This window comes from Neovison vison, chromosome 1, assembly GCF_020171115.1.
Source record: "Neovison vison isolate M4711 chromosome 1, ASM_NN_V1, whole genome shotgun sequence".
Classification (NCBI taxonomy): Eukaryota; Metazoa; Chordata; class Mammalia; order Carnivora; family Mustelidae; genus Neogale; species Neogale vison.
Genome location: NC_058091.1, coordinates 254,012,020 through 254,035,853, shown reverse-complemented (window position 1 = coordinate 254,035,853; position 23,834 = coordinate 254,012,020). Strand labels below are relative to the sequence as shown.

The 23,834-nt window shown below is 38.0% G+C and overlaps 1 protein-coding gene across 3 annotated transcripts in view; it reads left to right on the top strand.

The window, feature by feature from the left end:
- The first annotated feature begins 2,289 nt into the window (after nucleotides 1–2,289).
- Nucleotides 2,290–23,834, top strand: part of CPEB4 (cytoplasmic polyadenylation element binding protein 4) — a 63,345-nt gene continuing 41,800 nt past the window's right edge. For 2 of the 3 annotated variants that reach the window (XM_044229386.1, XM_044229377.1), the window contains exons 1-2: nucleotides 2,291–4,816; nucleotides 21,545–21,626. In XM_044229386.1, coding sequence (XP_044085321.1) covers nucleotides 3,692–4,816; nucleotides 21,545–21,626 — 1,207 coding nt within the window. In that variant the 5' untranslated portion in view covers nucleotides 2,291–3,691. Of the gene's footprint in view, nucleotides 4,817–21,544; nucleotides 21,627–23,834 lie in introns of all 3 variants that reach the window. The other variant, XM_044229368.1, reaches the window with a different exon arrangement.

Genomic DNA, 23,834 nt, shown 5'->3' with positions numbered 1-23,834 from the left:
TGAAGTAAAAGTTCTTTATACTTCATGTGTTAATAAGGAACTAATTTTTTTTTAAAAAACCTCGGCCCAGCACTTCACATATAGCTCATGTCACTCAGCAACTTGGTAAGAGAGGAAATATCATTCACATTTTTCCCACGAGGAACTAGGGCCTGGTTGAGGTAAAGCCCAGGGCAGTACAAGTAGGAAGTAGCAGAGGTAGGATTCAAATTACAATGTTGGGTTCCAAAGATAGTCCTTTTTCTTTCAAGTCCTGGCTGCCATTTTAACCACTGAGAACTGGTAGCTGCAAAGGACTCACCCATCTACTGGATATTGAGCTTTCATTCATTCATTCACTCAATGATTTTCTGAGTCTGCTTTGTGCCAGACACTATGCCGGCCACTAGGGATAAAAAGTTAAGTCAGATAAAAACCTCTGCCCTTTGGAAACCAGCCCACTGACAATTAGCATAATTTAAAGAGAGTAATCTGCAAGATTTTAGAGAGAGGGGTGGTGAGGGAAATCATTCTGGAGGAAATGACACCTAACTGAACCAGCAAGTCTCGAGGTATGTCCAGTTGTGGGGAATAAACAGAGTAAGACCCAGTCCCTATGCTCAAAGAACTCAGAGTAGAGTTGTAGAAGGAAGACTCATGGTCATGACATAAGGAAGGACAGTAAAAATCACTTCTTAAGGCTCTAAACAGGTATTCTAGATGGAAGTGTTGGCAGACTGAGAAACAGGCAGCAGAAACTAGGGCCATTCATGGAGGGCCATAGTAATGAAATGGAAGCCACCTTTGTTCATAAGATTCTTTTTAAAAGTCTTTGATCTTTCTTTGTTTTCCTACTTTTCTGGCTCTACTGTGATTCCTTCTCTTCATTTTTCACTTCTCATTTCCTACTAAAGGAAAACACTTATTCAAAGTCTTTAGAGCATATGCTGAGAGCAAGGCATTACCCTAGTCCTTGATGGTCGTGGTAAGTGGGAATGCAGAGATTAACAAGACCAGCTAATGAAAACCCTGAACGATGAAAGTTTGAGAGAGGTGAACTCCAAATCAAACAGCAGAAGTAATGAAATAATTCATACTTGGAAAAAGGACTGTCATTCACCGTAGATGGTTTGTTGACTCGTTTTTTCCAGCATCCATTCAGCAATGCTTTCAATCCACAAGATCCTCTCCTCAACGAACCCACAGTGGAGCCCAGGTATGGCAGACATAAGCGGCCATAACGACAGTGTGATAAACGAGCATGAGAGACATACACAGGACTTACGAGCCATGTATGCTCGCAGGAGAGAATTCAGAAGGCAGAGCTGGTAGCTTTCGAACGGATTGCTAAAATGAAACAGGAGTCTACCAAGTGGAGAAGAAGGAAAGGACATGTTAAAAGGCACCGATAGCAGCTTGGTATGTTTGGAGCAGGTTGATGTGGGGCACTTGTTCGGAGATGAGGCGTTAAGGTGCACTGTCCACAGAGCGGAAAGGCCTTGAATACCAGACTAACGAGTTTGGCCTTTTTCATGGAAAGCGATCTGAACAGGTGAGGACCACGATTTTCGTGTTGGAAACGTCCCTTAGTACAGCCTGTTCGGCAGACTAGAATAGGATGGAGAAGAGGGCTCAACTACGTACGCTTACAGCAGCTGTATCTTTGTGCCTGAGAAACTGCACCAGACGGGTAACTAAGCCAAGCTGGGGAGTGGGGGTGGGGGAGTGGAAGGTGAAGGGAGAGTCCCGCGTGAAGGCTACAGGCAGGATAAGGACGTACGCAGTTCTAGGCACGGCCCAGCGGCCGGGGGAGACCCGCCTCCCCTTCCAGATCCCTCTGGGGCGGAGCTCGGTCCAAAGCACGTGACGCCTGGGGACCCACCTTTACTGTGGGCAGACCTCCCGGTCATCCGCGTCGTCCCTTGGATCCCCAAGACTCTGACTCTTTTTCTTAGTGCTCGAGGGATCCGTTCTCTTCCGTGCATCCCTATATGCAACTCCTGCAAAGCGTGGTGAGGGGAGAGAAACAGCGAAGGAGACCTTTGCCCACACTAAAGATGGCAACCTGCTGCGTTCTCTCTGGGTGGGGGAGCGGGTTCCAGGCTCCAAGCCTCACTGGGCGAGGCTCAGACGGAAGAGGCGTCTCTTGAGGTATGCTTTCGACCTTCCTAGGAGGGGACCTGAGCCGGGGGCGTGGTCGCCTCTAAATTCTAACAGCTGATTGGTATTTCGACAGGTGGGCGGAGTGCCCTCGGTACCCCACCCCTCCCTCTTCGAACCGGAAGTGTCTCTCGGTCTTTCCAGCTGGTTGTCATTTCACTCGGCTCGGTCCTGAGGAGAAGGACTCAGCCGCGGCTGCAGGACCCGGGCACCGGGAGGCGGTGGCGGCGGCGGCGGCGGCGGCATCGGCGACAGCAGAGGAGGAAGAGGAGGAAGAAGGAGAGAAACAGCAGAGCCAGGCGGAGTCCGCAACAACGACCCCGGGGACTGCGGGACTGGGGTAAAGCGACGGCGGCGGCGGCGGCGACGACGACGGCCCAGCAACCGTGAGGAGAAACAAAAGCCTTCTAAATTATAGATTTTTCTAAAATCTGGGGGAAAAAAGAGAGAGAGCACAAAGGGGGGAGGCCCTTCTCTTTTAGAATAACTACACTAGTGGGTTTTCCCTTTTTTTCCTCTTTTTTTCCCCCCTGCGGAGAATCGAACTGAGAGAACTGAACAAACCGCCCCTGGGTCCCATGAGGGAAAAAAACCCCGGAGCCGCAGAGAGGGGAAGAGGCCGAAACCGCAGGACCTTCCAGGTCGCCCCGTTGGTCCCCGCACCCCCGGGCCGCCAGCTCACCCTCCTCGAGTCTCGCTAATCCTTCCTGATCGCGATTCCCCTCAAGAGGGAGAAACGGGTGTTTTCAACCCATTTCATGGGGGAGAGGAGGCCGGGGGGAGCCCAAGAACAGCGACCTCAGCAAGATCTGCACCCAAAGCCTCAGGAACAGCCCCAGAGGCCAAAACTGCACCCCGTGAAAGAGCAGAAACAGGACCAGGAACAGCAGAAACCTCCCTACAATCATCTTTCCATTAGTCAATGCTGATTTCCTCTCCCGCAACCAGGAATTCACCTCCCACCCCAGATAACCTAATATAATCTATATATATAAATATATAATATATAATGTCCTTAAATTATTCCTGATTTTTTTTTAACCAAGCTGCCAAGAAAAGAACGTATTCTCCTCTTAGCCCTATTCTAATTTTTATGTGAGTGAATCTAAACTGCTGAGGAAGACCATATGTGATTGTTAAATTATATATATATATATATTTTTACTCCGCGCAATGCTTATTCTTCTACATCCATAGATGCTTGAGAAGCTGTGTTTTTGTCATTCATGTACATTTTCCTTTGGAAAAAGAAAGCGCCTATTTTACTAACCAAAGACTTGATTTTTACCCTCTTCGTTTTTATTCCCTCCTAGAAATAAGCCCAGTTGGATTCATGTCAATGTTTTAAGAGATTTTTTTTTAGTTTTCTTTTTTTCCTTTCAGAGACCAGAATTCCAAATCAGAACTATTTCAAGTGATAAGCTGCGATCTTTGAGCTAGCTATAAATAAGATATTTCAAACAAACAACTTAAATTTTGAGTAGAGGCTACAAAGACGTGAGACATTAGGTTGTCATTTTTTATCGTAAGAATCTGATCCTAAAAATAATAAATGGGGGATTACGGGTTTGGAGTGCTAGTGCAAAGCAATACTGGGAATAAATCTGCTTTTCCAGTCAGATTCCATCCACATCTGCAGCCTCCACACCATCACCAAAATGCCACCCCCAGCCCTGCTGCTTTTATAAATAATAACACAGCTGCCAATGGCAGCAGTGCCGGGTCAGCTTGGCTCTTTCCTGCTCCCGCTACCCATAACATTCAGGATGAGATCTTGGGGTCGGAAAAAGCAAAAAGTCAGCAACAGGAACAGCAAGACCCTTTAGAAAAGCAGCAGCTCTCACCCAGTCCAGGTCAGGAAGCTGGAATACTGCCTGAACCCGAGAAGGCAAAATCAGAAGAAAATCAAGGGGACAATTCTTCAGAAAATGGCAATGGCAAGGAGAAAATAAGAATCGAGTCACCAGTGTTGACAGGGTTTGATTATCAAGAAGCCACGGGGCTAGGTACTTCGACTCAACCCTTGACGTCTAGTGCTTCGTCTCTTACTGGTTTCAGTAACTGGTCAGCAGCGATAGCACCTTCTTCCTCTACAATCATCAATGAAGATGCAAGTTTCTTTCACCAGGGAGGGGTCCCGGCTGCTTCGGCTAATAACGGTGCTCTGTTGTTTCAAAATTTTCCCCATCATGTCAGCCCTGGCTTTGGAGGCAGCTTCTCCCCTCAGATCGGGCCTCTCTCACAGCACCACCCTCATCACCCTCATTTCCAGCATCATCACAGCCAGCATCAGCAGCAGAGGAGGTCTCCTGCCAGTCCCCATCCCCCACCTTTCACACATAGAAATGCTGCTTTTAACCAGCTGCCTCATTTGGCAAATAATCTTAACAAACCCCCTTCTCCATGGAGCAGCTACCAGAGTCCCTCTCCTACACCATCTTCTTCGTGGAGCCCGGGAGGTGGTGGATATGGGGGCTGGGGAGGTTCCCAAGGCCGAGATCACCGCAGAGGGCTGAATGGAGGAATAACGCCCCTGAATTCCATCTCGCCTCTGAAGAAAAATTTTGCAAGCAATCATATTCAGCTGCAGAAGTACGCTCGCCCCAGCTCTGCCTTTGCTCCTAAATCCTGGATGGAAGATAGCTTGAACAGGGCTGACAACATTTTTCCTTTTCCGGTAAGATTATGTTCCATTAATAGATTAAGATGAACAAGGAAGTTGCATGGTGTAATATCTATTTAACTAAGAGAGTTTGAATGGTCCATGTATATAGCAGAACTCTTCTTAGAAAATGAATTAATTACCAGACGTTATTTTGCCAGGACAGGAGTATGATTTGGAATAAAATATTCAGCTGTTTCTTTGATAAATTTCTAATTGTAATCTTCCCCACAGATACTAGTGTGAATTGGCATAATTATGAATACCAGGTAGCTAGAGATGTTATAATTATTAACTATAATAGCTTTCTAGCCGGACAGGATCATCAGTGTTGGTTTTTCCCTACTTTTTTAGGTGAGAATAAATAATATATAGATATAAGTATACTTCATTGTGGAAACTGATGATCATTTTCTGCCCGGATGAAGTAACCGTATAACCAAAAAATTCATTTTTTTCCCTCCACTGTAGGCTAGCAATTCACTGAAAGCCAACTATTGAATTATAGTTTTCTCACTGGTTGCACTTTAAACCTGGAACCTCTCTGAACCTTGCAGTCTGAACAGTCTGAATTCATCAATTCAGCAATTCCACTTGAACCTCTTTGCAAATTCCAGCCTGCCCTGTGTCAGAAAGGACTGGTACAGAAATGATCTAAATGTTTTCTTCATCCCCTTTTATTTTCAAATACCATGGAACTGTTGATCTCAGAGTGACTCTTTTATGATGCCTTTCATCCATTTGTTTATTTTCCAGTGTTAACACTAGGGGTGTAGATAAGCCATTCCTAAAAATAGATCCAGGCAAAGATCACTTGTCTTTCTTGCCACCAGTGTTTCCTTATTCTGTAAGAGTCACATGGTTTGATGTTTTTGAATTGAGCAGACATTCTAATTTATAGAAATGAGATAAAGAGAATTTCATAGTTAATTGAACATCAGATGCCCCACTGAGTTTGTATATTTGAGGGTATGATTGTTTATATGTGTTTGGGAAATTTATATTGGATAATAAGTTAACATTGAATCAGTCCTCACAGTGACCCTTCAAGGTAAGTTCTGTTATTATCCCCATTCTGTGGATGAGAAAATTGAGTATCAGAAAACTATAACTTGCCCAAAAGTGCACAACTAATAAGAGTACAAACCCTAGGTTGAAAAAACAAGGATTAAAATACCTATCTGTATGCACGTATACACGTGTATACATGTGTATTCAAATATACATGTATCACAGATAGAGGGTTATTTTAGAGATGTTTCTGCAAGGGCTAAGACACATTACAAAACAGTTTCAATGTCCCCAGATATGATGTCAGCACAAAGCAGAACTATATGTTTTGATTAATAATTTGCTTAGTGGGAGGGCAAGTTTGCTAAGAGAATCCTGTGTCATTCCAAGGAATTAAATGTCCCTTCCCTCAAGGTTTCAGGTGGAATAGTTAGGATGTATCATAAAATATTTGATTAAGTTTAGTTTTAGATATTTAAAAATAATTTTTTGCCTGAGTATTAGAAAGCTGTTGGCTTTTTGTTTTAAAAAGGTCTTTACTCAAACTGAAGAGCAATTATCTTGCGTTAGTGGCTAGGTAAAAGGCTTTTAGACATTGGTGATTTCATGAAGTCTGTTTTTTAAAAAGTTGCTTTTAATATTCTTTGAACATAAATTTAAAGAAAATTTAGTGCAAAGGTGACTTTTTTGAATTAGTCGTATGTTGCTAATTTTTAAATCTAAGGTGGCATTCTGTACATTTTAACTGGATTAAGATTGGCTTGGGGGGCACCTGGGTGGCTCAGTGGGTTAAGCCTCTGCCTTCGGCTCAGGTCATGGTCCCAGGGTCCTGGGATCGAGCCCCACATCGGGCTCTCGCTCAGCAGGGAGCCTGCTTCCTCCTCTCTCTCTGCCTCTCTGCCTACTTGTGATCTCTGTCTGTTAAAAAAAAATTAAAAAAAAAAAAAAAAAAAAAGATTGGCTTGGAATTGAATACACTTTATTTTGTTGGAGTACACTGACAGAACGAACTTATAGGACTAAACTTATATTACCTCATGGTTTATTTTCTGTTGTCAGTTTACCAACTTTTGAAAGTTTGCTTTGGGAAAAATAAAAATTTCAGGAAATGAATAAACTATATACATGCATATTACCAATATTTTGGGGGACTAATGAAATCTTTTGGATCAGTTGGAGATTAAGCTGATTTATGAAATAATAAAATTAAGCTTGACACTAAAAAATAGTGTTAGAAACTAAACTCTTCCCTTAGAATTGTTGTCTATCATGCTGAGGATGGAAAAGGATGAGTCCATATACCTGGCTGAAATATGGTAGGATGAGAAAGTAAATGGTTGATTTCTGCTCATCACTCCCTACCATTTTTAGGAATGGGAGGAGGGTTCAGGGGGCCAGGAACAAATGTGGGGGTGATTTGAAAGTCACAGTAGCATTTTGGGTTTTGAAAAAAAATACACAAGAAGTTAGTAAACTGAGTACTGTATGCTTACTTAAATGAATGTAGTTCTCTGTGCGTGTCTTTGTGCGTTTTAACAGTTCTCTTTTGAATTCGTTTTTGGCAAAAAGAAGAAATACAATTTTGGTTTGGTATGAATTACTTGGTTAGATTTGATATGAAAAACTTGAAGGAATATTTATTTGACTGGGAGCCTGGAGACCTAGGTGGCTCTTGGCATTTGGGGACCTCAGTTTCTCCATAAAATGTGGGGGGTGGGGGGTGACAGAGGTGAAAGTCTAAGTTCCTTATGGTCCTGATGTGAGCTGTTGTGGAATTGAAATTGCTGCAACCACAACCATACTCTTTCCGAACCTCTGCCATCTTATTTAAATGTATTACCCTAAGCACTATTAATTTTAGGAAAGAAATTTTACAGATATTAGTAATTTAGTTTTAATGGCTATTGTTGAGAATTCCTTAGGTGTTATAGAGAGCTCTGGAAATATATCACAGAAATGACAGAATCCGGCTTACATGATTACATTATAATCTTAGTATTATTGAAAGGAAAGAGTTTACCTGCTATGTAACTAATATTGGACAATGTTTGTTTTATATTAAAATTAATCAGAATGGTTTTTACATTTGTTTAATGCAGATTTGGGTACATATAGTGAATTAAAATTAGTGACAACATTTTTAGTTTGTTTTGTTGTCCAGTCTTAACATTCTCTTTTATCTAAGCTTGTGGAGCAAAAACAGATTTCAAATATGTGACTAGTCCTCTAAATAATTGATATGGCAAGGCAATGTATTTTGGAAATGTTTTTTATATTAAAAAAGGGTATTTTTCTAGTTTTTTTTTCTTTTTTGCTTGCTTAAAGCTCTCATTATATGAACTCAAATGACATGCCTCAAATTCTGTCTTCAGATACAACTAAATGAATATACATTGACTAACATGCTTACGGTTTCTAAATGTTTTACATTTATTAACTCATTTAATTTATCCAACAATCCTATGAGGTAAAAGTTATTATTACTATTCATATATAAGTCTTGGCTTTCAACCAATATACTACAGTGCCTCTTCACATAAACAGGTGTGTAGTGGGGAGGAGGGATCACCTCCCAGAAACAAGATGAGAGGAAAAATTTTATGGTTTGAATGATTGATGCATGATAATCAAAAGATGATTACAGATTTGAAAATGGAAAAGAATAGAAAATAATGGAATATACCTATCAACTTTAAAAATACTAAACTTAGATAATACTCAAGTCAAAAAAATTTTCTTTTATAGTTTTAGTATATACCAGGCACTGAACTAGGTGCTTTCACATATTCGATTTTATTGTCCCAATTTCAAAATGAAGAAACAAGGTCAATATTCATGTGACTAAAGGCATGATTTGACCCTTGTATTAAGGAGAAAAAAATCCTCCTTGTCCTGCCAAACACATCCTGGAATTCCAATGTCTAAACCAAATAATACATTGGAGCACTTGCCAGTAATTTTATTTGACTACAGCACCTCTTTGGAGGGGTGCCTAGATCTTCTGTCCTTACAGGAAAGTAAAGGAGAAATGTATAGTATATATTCTGATAGTCTCTTATCTTCAGCTCAGTTATGCTCACACCTCCATTAGGTAAAAACCAGGAAGTAGGCAAAAAAATAAAAAACAAAAAATAAAAAGGAAGAGAGTGGACAGAATCTTTCGCAAAGACCATCCTAAAACTTAATAGGGAGACATTTTAGGATTTAGAGCCCATTTGCTCTTACTTTAGACGCAGTCACCATGGATTTGTTGAGTTGCCTTAACCAGGCAAATAATTCATGTCACTTTAATAACTCTGCTTATGTTGTCAGTTTATTGATCCTTCAAATTATATATGGCATCTTGTATTTGAAAACAGTTACTGCATTGCTTCAGTTCTGAAAGTCAGGGTGAATTATTACAATTGTCTTAACTGTAACCTTGTTACACTTTTTGTTTTTTAATAATAGTCCCAGGAGGGATCTTTGTATGGGAAATGTTTTCTTTGACTTTGTATTTATTTATATTAGAAGAACGGAGATTAATTTCTTCACGATAAAGTATGGGTTGGAAGGTTTTGGCTCCAGCAGAACTGAGATATTGGAGAAACTTTGGGAAAGCATACCAGCTATAATTTTATGCCTTTTTGTAGAAAGCCTTTGAACTAGGTTTAATTGCTTTTCTGATGGAATCAAAACTTGGGCGGGGTGGAGTTTTTTGATTACTTTTTGTTGTCTTCACAGAAGCCATGGAATATGATCAACACATTGTTCCACATCTTTCAGGAAAAACCTATTTATAGCAAGCTTAGTGAGCGTGGTTGTTGCTAGTTGCAACTAGAAAGATGCTCTTAGTTCATAGGTTTATGCTTTTGAGAATAATCCTTGTTGTATTCATGAGAAAGAAGTGGAAAAGTAATCTTAAAGTTAATGTATGCCTAGTTTAAATTTTATAGCCTATATTTATTTTTTTATGACTTTATCTTGCTATAAGGAAAATTAGCTTGAAGATCCATTATCACATTTTTTCAGCACTACATTGTATCTCAGTTTTTGGTCCCGTCACAAATAAGATAATGTGTATAATGCATTTCTCTTTAAGGCAGGGAGCCCATAACATGAGTATTTGTTTTAATATTTTCTTTTTTTTAAAAAAATATTTTATTTATTTATTTGACAGACAGAGATCACAAGTAGGAAGAGAAGCAGGCACAGAGAGAGGAGGAAGCAGGCTCCCCACTGAGCAGAGATCTTGGTGCGGGGCTCCATTCTAGGACCCTGGGATCATGACCTGAGCTGAAGGCAGAGGCTTTAACCCACTGAGCCACCCAGGCGCCCCTGTTTTAATATTTTCTGACAAACTCATTTTATATTTAATTGTACAAAGAAAATTCCTCTTGCAGAAATTTAAGTGTATTTTTACCATGATAAATCTATGGCAATATGTAATTTTTTTACTTCAAATTTAGTATAGTTTCTCATCACATTTTATATTATTGAAACAAAAGGAATTCTACTTTCAGGTTTTCAGAAAATTCTTAGTAGGTAGAATAATAAAAATGTTATTTTTAATCAGTTTCTGAAGGTGAGACTTAAATAATTACTGAGATAGGCTATTTTATGAGGCCAAACATGTAGTAGAGTGAAGCATAACCTCTGGATCCAAGTAGACTTGAATTTGACTCTGCACTCTAATTAGCTGTGTGACCTTGAACAAATTGCTTAAGTTCAGGAAGAAAACCTCATCAACGTTTTCTTCCACATTTCATCAACGTTTTAATACCCAGTAGTGAAGGGTTTTTGTGAGTACTTTAAGGGCCATAGTAGGTAGCTTAATTTTTTTTAAATTTAAAATATGGCTCTCTAAAATTTGTAAAATAATGAAATTAATTACAAATAGAGTATTTTTGAACAGTCCTTTGTATTGCTTATCTTATTATACATGCTTTACTTCTTAGAGTACTCCTTTTGAATAAACTAGATGCAGCTTAAGACAGATAAAACATTTAGCCAAATTATCAGTTTTCTTGAGAAGTTTTATAATTGTATATATCTAATCTTTCATTAGTATTGGCAGACCATATCATTCAGTATTTTGAAAGATTTTGCCTATGGTTATTTTAAGAAATTTAGAACATTTGATTTAGAACATTTGATTGTTTTTGCATTCTCTTTACATTAAAGGAGACTATTTCAAAGGAGAATTTGTGATCTTTTTTTTTTTGGATAAGAGATAGGAAAGGGTACCATATATTTGAATTGAGTATATTTTATCTTTTATCCTGGATTTCAGTTTTGTTTTTTATATTAACTTATTTAGTACATTATTTATTAAACACCTCCTACGTTATGGACTAGGGACAAGGCTAGATATCTCATAAAAGTTGTTTTGGTTTGATTTATAATGTATTTCTGACCTGTGCTAACCCCTGAATGATACTAAACATACTTTTTTCTCATTATAAACAAATTAGCAACTGATAGTTTCATGTCATTTTAATCCAGGAGCTGTTATAAACTTTAAGACAAATTAACAGATCCCACTTAAGGTGTAACAAAAACAATGTGGTATTTTCAAATATTTTATTAATGGTCACATTTATAAATGTATTACTTGTACACTTATATGCAGCATGTGCTTGTTTAAGTTTTGTGGCAAAATGGTAACACAAAAGGCAAACTTTAACCTATGGGAGTGGAGTTCGGGTCTCATTACATGTCAAGGAAGAAACTCCATCAGCCACTCACTCACAGGTCCTCTCTCATGTTTGCAAACTGAATTATTAAAGTTCAAAGTCTTAAGCTGTTCAAGTACTTTTCATATTGTAGAGTATTTAGGTTGGGCAATTTTTGTTTGCTGAGTATTTACCAGAAATATCCTAATCATTATTTTTTTATACATCCAAACTAAATTATAGTTAATCCTCCAGGATTATACATTCTAAAGCCATATTTATATTTAAATATTATATAACATACTTTTAATAGTAGTCCTTCCAGGTGTTTTTGAGGAATGCATATAGTGCTAGTCAGTGAAGTAGTTGTCATCTTAATCTGTAAGAACCTTAAAAAAAAAAAAAGTCAGCATAAGAATATTGTTGTTCAGAAAAATCTCCTAATTGTAGTATGGAAGTTAGATATGGGTTCCAAATATGGGTCCTCCACTTACTAACTCTAAGACCTGGGGCAAGCAACCTTCCTGATCTTTCATTTTCTCCTTTGTTTTAACTGGTTATCAAATAGAAATATTAATTAAAAATCTTGAAAATAGCACATATTCTTAAAATACGAAATGTGAAATATGGTATAATTTGTGTGTGTTAATTTGAGCTTAATTTTAAAGAAGAATTTCATAAACCAAACTATGATTCCTTAAAATAAATTCATTGTACGTAAATAATAGCGGGAATCAAGCTAGATAATGTCCTTATTTTCTTGAACACTGCTAAAAAATTTAGTGACCAACCGTTTTTTTGTTTTTTTCTTTTTTCTTTATATTCCCTGTCTCTATTTTGGTAAAGTGTTTAACCTCATATATTTTACATTTTTTACTAGGGAAAAATTTAAGCATATTCAATAATAGACAAAATAGTATACAGCCCCCCATGTGCATGTCATCTGGCTTCAGTAATGACTGACTCCTGGACCAACTCCTCTGTCTTTTTCCTAACCTTCTCCCCTTGCGTGTTATTTTCAAGCAGTTCCCAGATACTGTATCATTCCAATGTAAGTGCTTTAGTATGTGTCTCTAAAAGATTAGGAGTCTTCCCCACCCCCCCACCCTCCGTAAAAACAACTACAAAGAAATTTCCTAGTGGTTTTTAAGAAAAGATAGTGAGAAACTGAAGCAAGGCCCACATTTCTGTTGCACTTGCTCAGCTTGTTTCCCCACTCAAGCTGGTACTAATCTCTAAGGAAATCGCTGCTGGCCTCATCTCCTCCCTTCTGGGCAGAGAAGTACGCTGGTGGTCACATGGCCATTAAAAAAAATAAGGGAGGGGTGAGAGATCCATCAAAAGCGACAAAACATCAATTGGTGACTGAAAATTTGGGAGGAGATTCTCCAGTTTTCCTTTATCCAGCTCATTCTTACCTTTTTAGCCCCGTTTGGACTCCCATGGACTTGTGGGAAGGTTCTCTGAAAGGAGAGTGATTAAGACAGGACTGGGAGCTCTTTGGTTGTGTTTTTGTTTGTGTGTCTGCTTTTATTTTTAAAGAGGAATTTCGAGGTTTGGGGCCTTTTGCTGGCCTTTGCACTGCATCAAATTTTTTCACCCCTTGCTCTCTTTCAATCTACAAATGTTTGATACTTTCAGTGCACCATATGCTGCAACACATGACCAAGGCGAGCATGCTCCTTCTCCTTGTGACGTGTATAGTCTGGTGACCTCTTTGTACCTGAGTGTTTAGAAGTGCCTTCTACTCGGGGAAACTCTGGAGAGCTAAGGATACGGGGGTGGGAATTGTGAGGGCCCAGAAAGGCTGATACTGCCTATAGGCTGCTTTTTGACTTTGGTCTCGGGCTCGCAAGAGAGATTTCATTGATTACAGGACACAAGCAAGCCTCAGTTTAGAAATAAAGATTGTGCTTTTGGGTGACCATTTTCTTTGCTGGTTCTTGACCCTGATCAGGCCCAGCAGACATGGAGCAGAGGAACACTAAAAGCCAGTAAGCATCCAAAGATGGAGGAAGGGTCAGAAGGGTCTAAATGACTTCATTCTTTAGGGTTGAGTGTTAGTAATATTTAAGTATTTTCCTGAAACTAGTGACTTCTTGGCCCTGAGTAGCTTATTAATATTTTTTCTATTTCATTTTCCTATGAAAACAGGCTACAGGAAATAGCACAGAACAGCTGAATTATTCAGATATAACAATATCTAATTTAATATGTTAATTTCAGGCTCTTTTGCCATTTCACCAGAGAGAAGGGGCAGAAGGAATGTTTATTGAATGGGTCTGCTAACTGCTGCACATTTTGTGCAATCTGTCAGGTACCTTATCTCATTTCTCCTCACCAGCTTTATAAGGTCTCCTCATTTTGTTGATGAAACCAAGGTTCAGAGATGCTGTGGTGTCAAGATCACTTGTCTAGTAAGTGGTAATTTAAACTCAGGTCTTGGAATAGAGTAGTTTTTTTATTGTTGTTGTTTTTTTGTTTTTTGTTTTTTTAGAGAGAGAGTATGAGAGTCCATGTTGGGGAGGACAGAGGGAGAGGGTTGTATTCATTTATTCTACTGGGTGTAAGAGCTTGATGTGGGGCTTGATCTCATGACAGTGAGATCATAACCTGACTTGTTATCAAGAGTTGGATGCTTAACCAACTGAGCCACCCAGGTATCCTTTAGAATAGAATAGATTTTAATTACTTCTTTCTGCCAGGCAAGGTGAGAATCTACACACAGTCAAGAGAAGAAGTAGTCTGTTGATCCAGGAATTGACCGATCAAGTCTGGAATGGCAGTTTGTTTTTTAAATTCAGTTAAGTGGTGATAAGAAATGTTTTCTATTTTAAGGATTTCTCATGCTCAAAATGAGTATGGCTTATTTAATTAAGGTGGAATTAAAGAAAGTTTCCTCAGAGGCTTTCTGAAGAGATCTGATTCATCCGTTCACATGGGAGCAAATGGACCTGTTGCTTCAATCAGGGTAATACACCAAAGACATTAATTTTTTAGTTATAGTTTTTTATAGGGAACATTTGGTAGCCTGTAAGATTCTGCCTTCACTATTAAGCTATCATAATGAGAAAGTACTGACTGAAGGTGATTAGTGTAGATGATTACCTCTTTGACTTTAACCTCTGACCCTCATTCTCAACATTCAGGTTCTCTACATAGTGAAGGATGTCATACCTGCCAGGTGATTGTTTATACATTGAAATTTCTAGGTCCTAATGAGGCTTATGAAATGAGCCACTTTTCTGAGCTTCTGCTCTGAGGTCAGACTCCTCCACTTACTATATGACTTTGAGAGTTATTAGTTAACTTCTCATAGCATTATTTGCCTAAAATGGGGATGATACTTATATACACTTTATGTGATGGTTGTGAGGAATGAATGTATGTAAATCGTACATAATTCATATAAGATGCCCAACATGGAACCAGGAAGAACATGTTAGCCACTCTTTAATAATGGTGGTGTTGATGATGATGGACTACAGCATGCTACACCTATGCTACAATCTGTGGCTATGGAGGGATGATGTGAGTGGTGCTTACAGCCTGCCGGGGGGATAGCTATAAGGGAACTTGTCAACATCCTATGGAATGGCATTATGCTAGTGGGGTGGGGGAAAAGGGACTTGGGCCTGCACTGGGATGTAAGGGTCATCTGGAAGTGGAATCATGAAGGTTGACTATGTAGTCAATTTTTGATGCCTGTGGACTTAAATGTTTAATCCAAGAAGAACATTTATATTTTGGCAAATCTCAGATTAAAACTCCCATAGTACCTTTGATTAATTATGGGCTCACTGGCACTTCAAACTTCCTGTTTATTTTGGCAGCTGACATACTGGCATATACTTTCCTTTCAAACCAAAATATTTTCTTTTCCCTTCTTCACTAGGGAAACTTTAAGCCAAGAAGAGAAACCTCATCAGCTGATACAGATACATAGTTGTCTGGGAAGTGACAATCATAGTAGTGTCTGTCTATATTATAGGGAGAGAGTGAGTAAAAGGAGTAGCTGACTTTTGGCTTTGGTTCTTAATAATGTGGTTACATTCAGTTAAGTACTTTTTGTGTTTTAGACCCAGTCTGTGATGCGAAAACATACTGACTCAAATATAAAAAGACAAGACCAGTAATAGAATGGTCATGGTGGTTGATCTGTTGAAATTGAACTTGATTGTAATCTTTTTCCAAGTTAGGCATCTCAGAGCTTGGAGAAGGCTTTTTTTTGGGGGGGGTCTTTTTTTGGGGGTCTGAGAGCAAAGGCTGCCTCTTCATGCAGATACCTTAAAATGGTTGATGTAGAATATTTAAACTTAACTGTATCATGGCCAGTCTGCTACAAGTCACAATGCAATGTATCTAAGGAAATTAACTTGTTGAATATAATTGCTTAACTCAGTGCTTCTCAAAGTGTGGTCCCTGTCATCACTTAGAAACTTATTAGAAGTGTGAATTCTTGGACCCTACCCAGAACTACCGATTGAGATACTTTATGGGTAATCTGTGATTTGACAAGATCTCCAGAAGATTCTGATATGCTCCCAAGTATGAGAAACACTGGCTTAGAGTAGCCATCTGAGTGTCTTAAAAAAAAAAAAAGCCATGAATGATGATTTTGGTTTGTGGTATAATTGCAGTGTAGTTGTTCTTCCTGTTGGTAATAGACCAACAGGTTCACGTGTTTATTTTGGCTACTTCTAGAATGTTATGCAAAGTCATGTCATCAGTTATTTGCTGATGCAAGTCTTCCTATTTTGCCATGGCAGTCAGGATTACTCAGGTGTAAATTAAAAGGATGGGTCCTGATTTTTTAAATACTTATTTGTTTTATAAGAACATTATTTTTTTCCCAACTTTGATTTTTATATTGATTTGTATGGTTTTTCCTTTGGAAATTGTCCTGTAGAGTTGACAGAAACCAAAGCCAACCAGTTACTAACATGCAAGTCAATATATTAAATACAACAATTAAGATTACAAAATAAAATGAGGTCTAAGTATGGTAATCAAGTTTGCTTTGCTGAGCCTTGAAGATAATTGGTGCTCTTCTATTTTCATTCATGATTAATAAGCTCACATGTTGTAGAGTCAGAAGGTCTAGGTTCAAATTCTGCCTTTCCACTTACTTTGCATTGACAGAGTTGTCTAATCACTCTCAACCTCCATTTCTTCATCTGTGAAATGGGATAACTGCTGAACATACCTAATTGTGTGGGATTTTTGTGAAGAATTAATAAGATCCCACATGGAAAGCATTAGATCTTGATAAGGTTCAGCTGCTGTTATTATGGTGATTATTACTGTTTCTACCACTTCTACTTCTGTGGTTAGCAGTAGATAACCAAGAGAGGCATCTGTGGTAGCTTTCTAATTTGCGTACCACGTCTCTTTGTCACCTCAATGGGAAGAAGGAAGATAAGGCTTCTTATCTTTTTAGTACCTCTGATATTATTCCTGTATTATTCTTATACATACATTTTGTTCTTCTTTTGATTTATTGAGAAATACTTGAGTGCCTCCTGTTTGCTGGGCACTTGCCAGCATGTTCCTGCTCCCGGAACCTGTACAGAATGTCTTATTCATTCAAATGTATGCCTTAATTAGTGTGGTCCTTTGACTCCCATGATCATTATGTTATCCAAGGAATTATCGCCTGCTTTGGAGGGAGACTTAGGCTTGAATCCTGACTAAGCTGCTGAACTATGCAGTAACCTGTCTATGCAGTAATTACAGAATTTTTCTTGGTCTTAGTTTTAATCATTAAAACAGGAATAATGCCATCTAACTTATAAAGAGGTATTAAGACAGTATTAATAAAGTACCTAAAATAATGTCAGATTTCTTAGTAGATGCTCAATAAAAGGTAGTTCTGTTTTTCTACCTTTTCTCCCTTTAGGTTGCCAAGAGAAACTGGCTGGTGGTGGGCTGAAGCAGATTTGGTTGCTGGTGTTTTTTGTTTCATGGTAGATTCTTTGCCCTATTATCTTAAATCAGGACATCCCACATCAACCAATTGTTTTAAGTAAATTTTTTTTTATTAAAAATCTTGTTATTTTGCATTGTATATAGCATAAGAAGATGCAGCAAATGTCCTAAGTCGCTAAGGGTTCATTTTCTTATTAACAGTATTGATCCTCACCTGTTTGTGGGCACAAAGGACACAAAGTGATGAGTTTTCATTAGCTATTCTCCTTTATGCTTTGCTTCTTGCCATACTCATCACCATAATTTAATCCAAATCCTGGGAGAGCACAAGCTAAGGATGTCGGAAAGCTAGAATACAAATATATTTTGGACTTAGGAAAAGGATATTAGAGGTCTAATAAAACTCTTTCCTTTTTCAGATCAGTAAAGAGGTCTAGAAGATGAAAGGGTCCAAGCTCACATGACACACCAGTCGTGGAGTTGGGGCTTCCTAGTGTCTAATGCTCATTCTTCTGATTTATGTTGATATTTATATTTTGGTTATCAGCTCATAGTCAATCAAGAAGAGTTTTCACTTAGCAGGGTTTCTATTTTATAGTTAGTTTACTTTCTGGGAAATGGATCCAAGAAAATAGATAAGTGGTTATGATATTTGGCCCAGTTAGCAATCAAAAGGGTAAAATCAAAGAATGAAATATGGAAACCAAAGCCCTCTTGATTTGATACTTTATCGGGTAAGAAAACCAACATTGTTTGTGCTACTGTTCTTATTCCTTGGGTTTATTTGTTTGGATCTACTCCACCTACTTCCTGATGGCATACTTACATTCTAGATTTTTGTTTTTGTTTTTAATTCGGGGTTAAAAGTAGATGGAGAAGATCAGTGAGAATATAGTGAGAAGGATAACTTTAGACCCTCTCTGAGAATAGAATGTTTACTTGACAAAATATGTGGCTTTTGAACTCTTTGAATTGCGAAAGAATCATAAGAAGTAAAATGTTATACAAATGTAGTCATTTATAATAATTATAATAAGATTGGACTGTGGGAAAGAATACAGATTAGGCAAGGGTTGGCAAGAATGTGGTAACTGTGCCATTGGGTCCTGTACCTTGCACTTAAATCATTAGCAATCTGTCCAGACACTGTTCCCTTCTGAATTCATACCGAGCCTAAAAATCCTTCCCAACACATTGCATCTGAGGGGCGATACCAGTTGATGAGAGTTTGTATATTGGTGTTTATTTGTCACTCTTGTATTAAATCATGACAAAGTGTAAAAAGGATAGAGGGTTTGTTTTTAATCCCATAAAACATTACTTGAAAATTTAAAAATTTCATTAAGGATTTTAATTTTAATGTATTCCACCAATTAGAAGTCAGGGGTTATCTTACAAAAAATCTTCTGTTTCAGGCAGTATGTGATAGCTGGGGAGGAGGTAACGAAGTTGCTTTGCTAAAATTCCAGTACCTTTAGAAATGTACAGCTAAAAAAGTAATTTCTTTATTTAATGGACACAGCTGTCATAAACCAAAACATACTGTGGATGTGTATGTCTTTATCAGCTGCTTCTCTTCAATGTTCTTGTTATTTAGTGATTGGCAAAATGCAAGTTCTGAAAATTCACAAGGTTACTTAATGCTTTAGTTGCATTAAAAAAAAAAATACCCTACCCCACTACCCATTATAGTTATTTTGGCAGAAGAAAACCTACAACTCTATGGCAGGAAAGGGAAAATGTAAAAACAAACCTTAAAGAAGCAGAAGGAAAGAAATGTTTTAAACATTTATTCATTGCTTTAGCAAACACGTGTGCCTTCTACCTGTCAGGTTCTGTGTGAGGCACAGTGTTACAGAAATGTAAGACAAGGCTTCTCAACCTGTGTCACCTCATGGCACACCTAGAAAACATAATACTGAAGCAGAAATCATCTGCTAGAGAGTTCCTGCCCTAGCTGTCAGTCCTGTGGGCTTAGGAAATGGATACCTTGGCATATTGTCATCCTTTGGATTTGTATACATTGAGAACATTTGATGTAAGACATAACTTCCTACTCTTGGGAAACTGGCTAAAGATATAAGCGAGTTACTAGATACTGAGAATTATTGCCTCCAAGATAGGTTTTGTACTGGAGATAGTAGAGACAGTGGCTGGCCGGGTTATGGGTGTGGTTCATAGATTTCAGAACAGAGGACAAATCTAGTAACTGTAGAACGAGATAGTGGAATTTTAAATTAACTTCTTTCTCAGATTTTGCCTCAAATCCACTTTGCTTCCAAAAGAATATGCAATACAAGTTTCAAGTTAATTCAGTGCATAAGATGAAGAAGGATAAGAAAAACAGAACAGTGTTTTCCTTTTTGTGAACACTAACCTTTAAAAATTCTGATTCTGACCACGTGTCCTCCTGCTTCTCTATTGACCATGTTGAGTAGATGAAGATGATGAGGAAAGAATCAAGAAAAAAAAATGGGAAAGATGTTCTGGAGGGAGTCATACCAGTTCATAGCAGAATAGCATGTTAAGGCACCTGCTCCCCATCCCCATCTTCATCCTCTCCATACCACCTCTGCCCCAGGAAAAATTCTGTAATACTCTCTTTTAATTATTGGAATATATCCAAATATAACTATCTTTGGACTCCTAAAGTTGCAGAGGTGAAAAAAAAACTGGTATCCTATAACAATTCATTCAGTGAACACTCTGATTATCTACACGGTGTGGTGGGGTCAGGAGACGTGATCCCTGTTTCACGGGATAAGACAAACAGTGTTATTGAAGGACAGAAGAGAAATGTCAGGTTGATCACAAAATGCTCTCCAGTGGAGAGCGTGCTCTATCAGCCTTAAGGCTCTAGAAACTCTAGAAATTAGCTAGTAAAGAGGGAATGTGAGATTCAACAAGCTTAAAAAAAGGGGTGGGGGATAAAATCAGGTGAACTTTTTTAAAAAGCTGGGGCTTTGAGTTAAAAAATAATATAAAAGAAAGCTGAAAAGGAGATTATAGAATTCTGCTTGTCCAGTTCCTTTGGAAGCCCCTTTTTCTTTCATATTTTTGTGGTTGTATGCATATGTGTACCAGTTTTATTCTTCAGGTGGGTCAGGAATCTGTATTACTGCTTCCTTTCAGAGTTTAATTTTAAAATGTTTTCATCTATTTCTCACTTATCAGGCCACACTTTAATTTTAGTTATTACTGGTACTTTTCCTCTGGAAGAATGCCAGAGCAGTTGGGTCGTTGTATATTTTAAGATTCCTCACCCACTCTTGAAATGCATTTTGTTAAGCCAGGGTTTAGATCAACATGTTGACACTCTGTCTTCCCTTTAATTTTAATGGCCACAAAATCAAGACTCCTTTGCCACTTAGTGGTCTTACAGATCTTGGATAACTATTTTCACACTTTGGTTTATGAGGAAATACAGCTATTTTGAATAACTGTTCTGAATATTGCCATTTGGTAGCAGTATCTGCTGGATGTCAGCAAAGTTCATAACTGCTGTAACAAGTTTGGAAACTTTTGCCATGTTACTGCAATCTTAAGTGGCAGACAAAGGTTATAAATTTTATTTTACATTTGTTTCATGTTGTTGGCTATATGGAAATTGGTTTTAGTTGCTTCTGCTTTGTTAGTAAAAATAATGCTTTCATTGAAATAATTATTAGAAATCGGATCACTCTTTGCTGAGCCCTGGTTACTTTTGTGGTTTGTTTTTTTTTAAGTGTTAAAAAATAAAATGCAAGAATAAATGAAACAAGACTGGATCAGAAGGGAGACAAACCATTAGAGACTCTTAATCTCATAAAACAAACTGAGGGTTCCTGGGGAAAAGTAGGTAGGGAGAGGGAGGTGGGGTTATGGACATTGGGGAAGGTATGTGCTATGGTGAGTGCTGTGAAGTGTGTAAACCTGGCGATTCACAGACCTGTACCCCTGGGGCTAATAATACATTACATATAATGTAATAAAATAAAAAAATAAAATATTTTAAAAAAATAAAAATAAAATGCTGTAATAATGTACCTCATACACAGAGGGAGTAAAATTGCCCCTTTTGATCTGTGTCCCATCGAATGCAGCTTATTATTATCTCCTTTTGTAATTAAAAGCTATTGTAAAAGTGACTTATGGCTGTTTGTGTTTACAGGATCGCCCCAGAACGTTTGATATGCACTCACTGGAGAGTTCACTCATTGACATTATGAGAGCTGAAAATGATTCCATTAAAGGTAATTTAAAAAATCTATTTGATCTTTAGTGAAGTAGATAAAATGTTGTATTATTTATATATTCTCAGGAACAGTATGGCAAATACTATGGATTCATACTTTGTATGTAGTCAGTTCCATCAATTTCATACATGTACCTCTCATTAAAAACTCAGACATATTTGATGGGCATCACTGTATGCCCATCAAAATACCAATTAGTACTGATTGCTAAGGGTGGGCAGTTAATGGGAAAGACATGAACCATATACCTCATTTTTTCAATATCTGAGGCAAAAAAGAATGCTCAGTACCTCAAACCTCTTATGTCTCTCCACCCATGACAGTGACTATACACTCATAAGAGTTCAAATGTTGATAGAGTTTTGGTCTAGTTTCACATTTTTAAAAAAAAGGCCAGTAGTTTCAAAGTTGAGATGAAGTTGTGTTCTTGAAATATTTTCTGTGGATCATGTTAAGAAAAAATAGTGCTATTTCTACTTGGATTCTGTTCTCAATTCTAATACTAACTAGCTGTGTTATTTTGAATAAGACATTCATATTGACTAGGCCTCAGTTTCTTTCCTCTGTCTCTCTCTCTCTCTTTTTTTTTTTTTTTTAAGATTTTACTTATTTATATGGAGTGAGAGAGAAAGTACCGGTGAACACACGTGCAGGGAGGGGCAGACAGAGAGGGAAAAGCAGACTCCATGCTGAGATCCCAGGACCCTGAGGTCATGACCTCTGTGGAAGGCAGACGCTTAACCTACTGAGCCACCCAGGCCCCAAGGCCTCAGTTTCTGATCTTTATTACTGTTGCAGTAAGGGACTTATAATGAGGAGCTTTAAAAATAAAATATAGAGGGGCACCTTGGTGGCTCAGTGGGTTAAGCCTCTGCCTTGGGCTCAGGTCATGATCTCGGTGTCCTAGGATTGAGCCCTGCATCAGGCTCTCTGCTCAGCGGGAAGTCCGTTTCACCCTCTCTCTCTGCCTGCCTCTCTGCCTACTTGTGATCTCTGTCTGTCAAATAAATAAATAAAATCTTCTAAAAAAAATAAATAAAATATAGATGCATGGGTCATATTCCAGGTGTGGGGTAGGGCTTGCATGTTCGTTTTTAATGTCTCATGTGCTTGGGTAACCAGGATTGAGAATTACCAGAGGAGGTATTCTTTAAGGACCTTTCCAGCTCTGATTTTGTGAAAACTACTGCACAGAAAAAAATATTTTTCTGCACAAAAATTTTTTAATTAGAAAGGAGATTTCTTTTTTCTTTGCTTTTTATAAAGAAATTTGGAATGTTTGATGTATTTGGTCATCCCACTTATTTATTTGTTCATTCATTTGTTCATTCATTCATTTGGTGTTTATGATCCTGCTTTGTGCCAGACATAGCTTTGCACTGGGGTCAAAGGTAGCAAAACAGCCTGTACTTTAAATGCTGACTAGCTTGGCCTGGTTTTCCTTTGAGTTTAGTTTATTACATTACTAATGGAGTGAAACTTTTAAGTGTTTTTCAACGGACCAACAATGGTAAATTTTTTAATGAGGGGAGCTGTTTGAAGTTTGGAGAGATGAAAAATAACATATGATAAAAGTATGCATCCAGCTGTTGAGATAACTTTGAAATAAAAATATTTTGAAGATCCTTACTGAATTCCTCATGGAATTCTGATGGGTGACTTTAATCCGAATACACAATCTGGTTCTGAGGAAAGATGATCTCTCATTCAGAGTGGGCTTTATTTTTGCCATTTCTTAGTACTCTGACTTTGAGTGGTATCTCAGCCTCTTTCACCCTTCTTTTTGTATTTTCATCAGAAAAGTGAGGAGAGTGTAAGGCCCTTTCTAGCACCAGAAAAACTGTACACTCTTAAAAAGTAGCTAAAGGAGAAATTTGAATATGGTCTGTGCATTGATTGTACCAGTGTCAGTTTCCTGGTTTGTACTATAGTTATGTGAGATGTCACCACTTGAAGACACTGGGGTAAGGGGTATATAGATTTCTCTGTACTGTTTTTTTGCAACTTGCTTTGAACCTGCAATTGTTTCAAAATTAAAAGCTAAGTACTGAAAAAATAGTTAAAGGTAAAGGACATTTGTTTATTAATGTATTAGATGCCTTCAGCAACTAACTTTCTTTCTTTTCTTTTTTTTTTTCTTTTCTTTTCTTTCTTTCTTTCTTGGAGAGCCTCTTATGTACTTGATACTAGGGATAATAAATAATT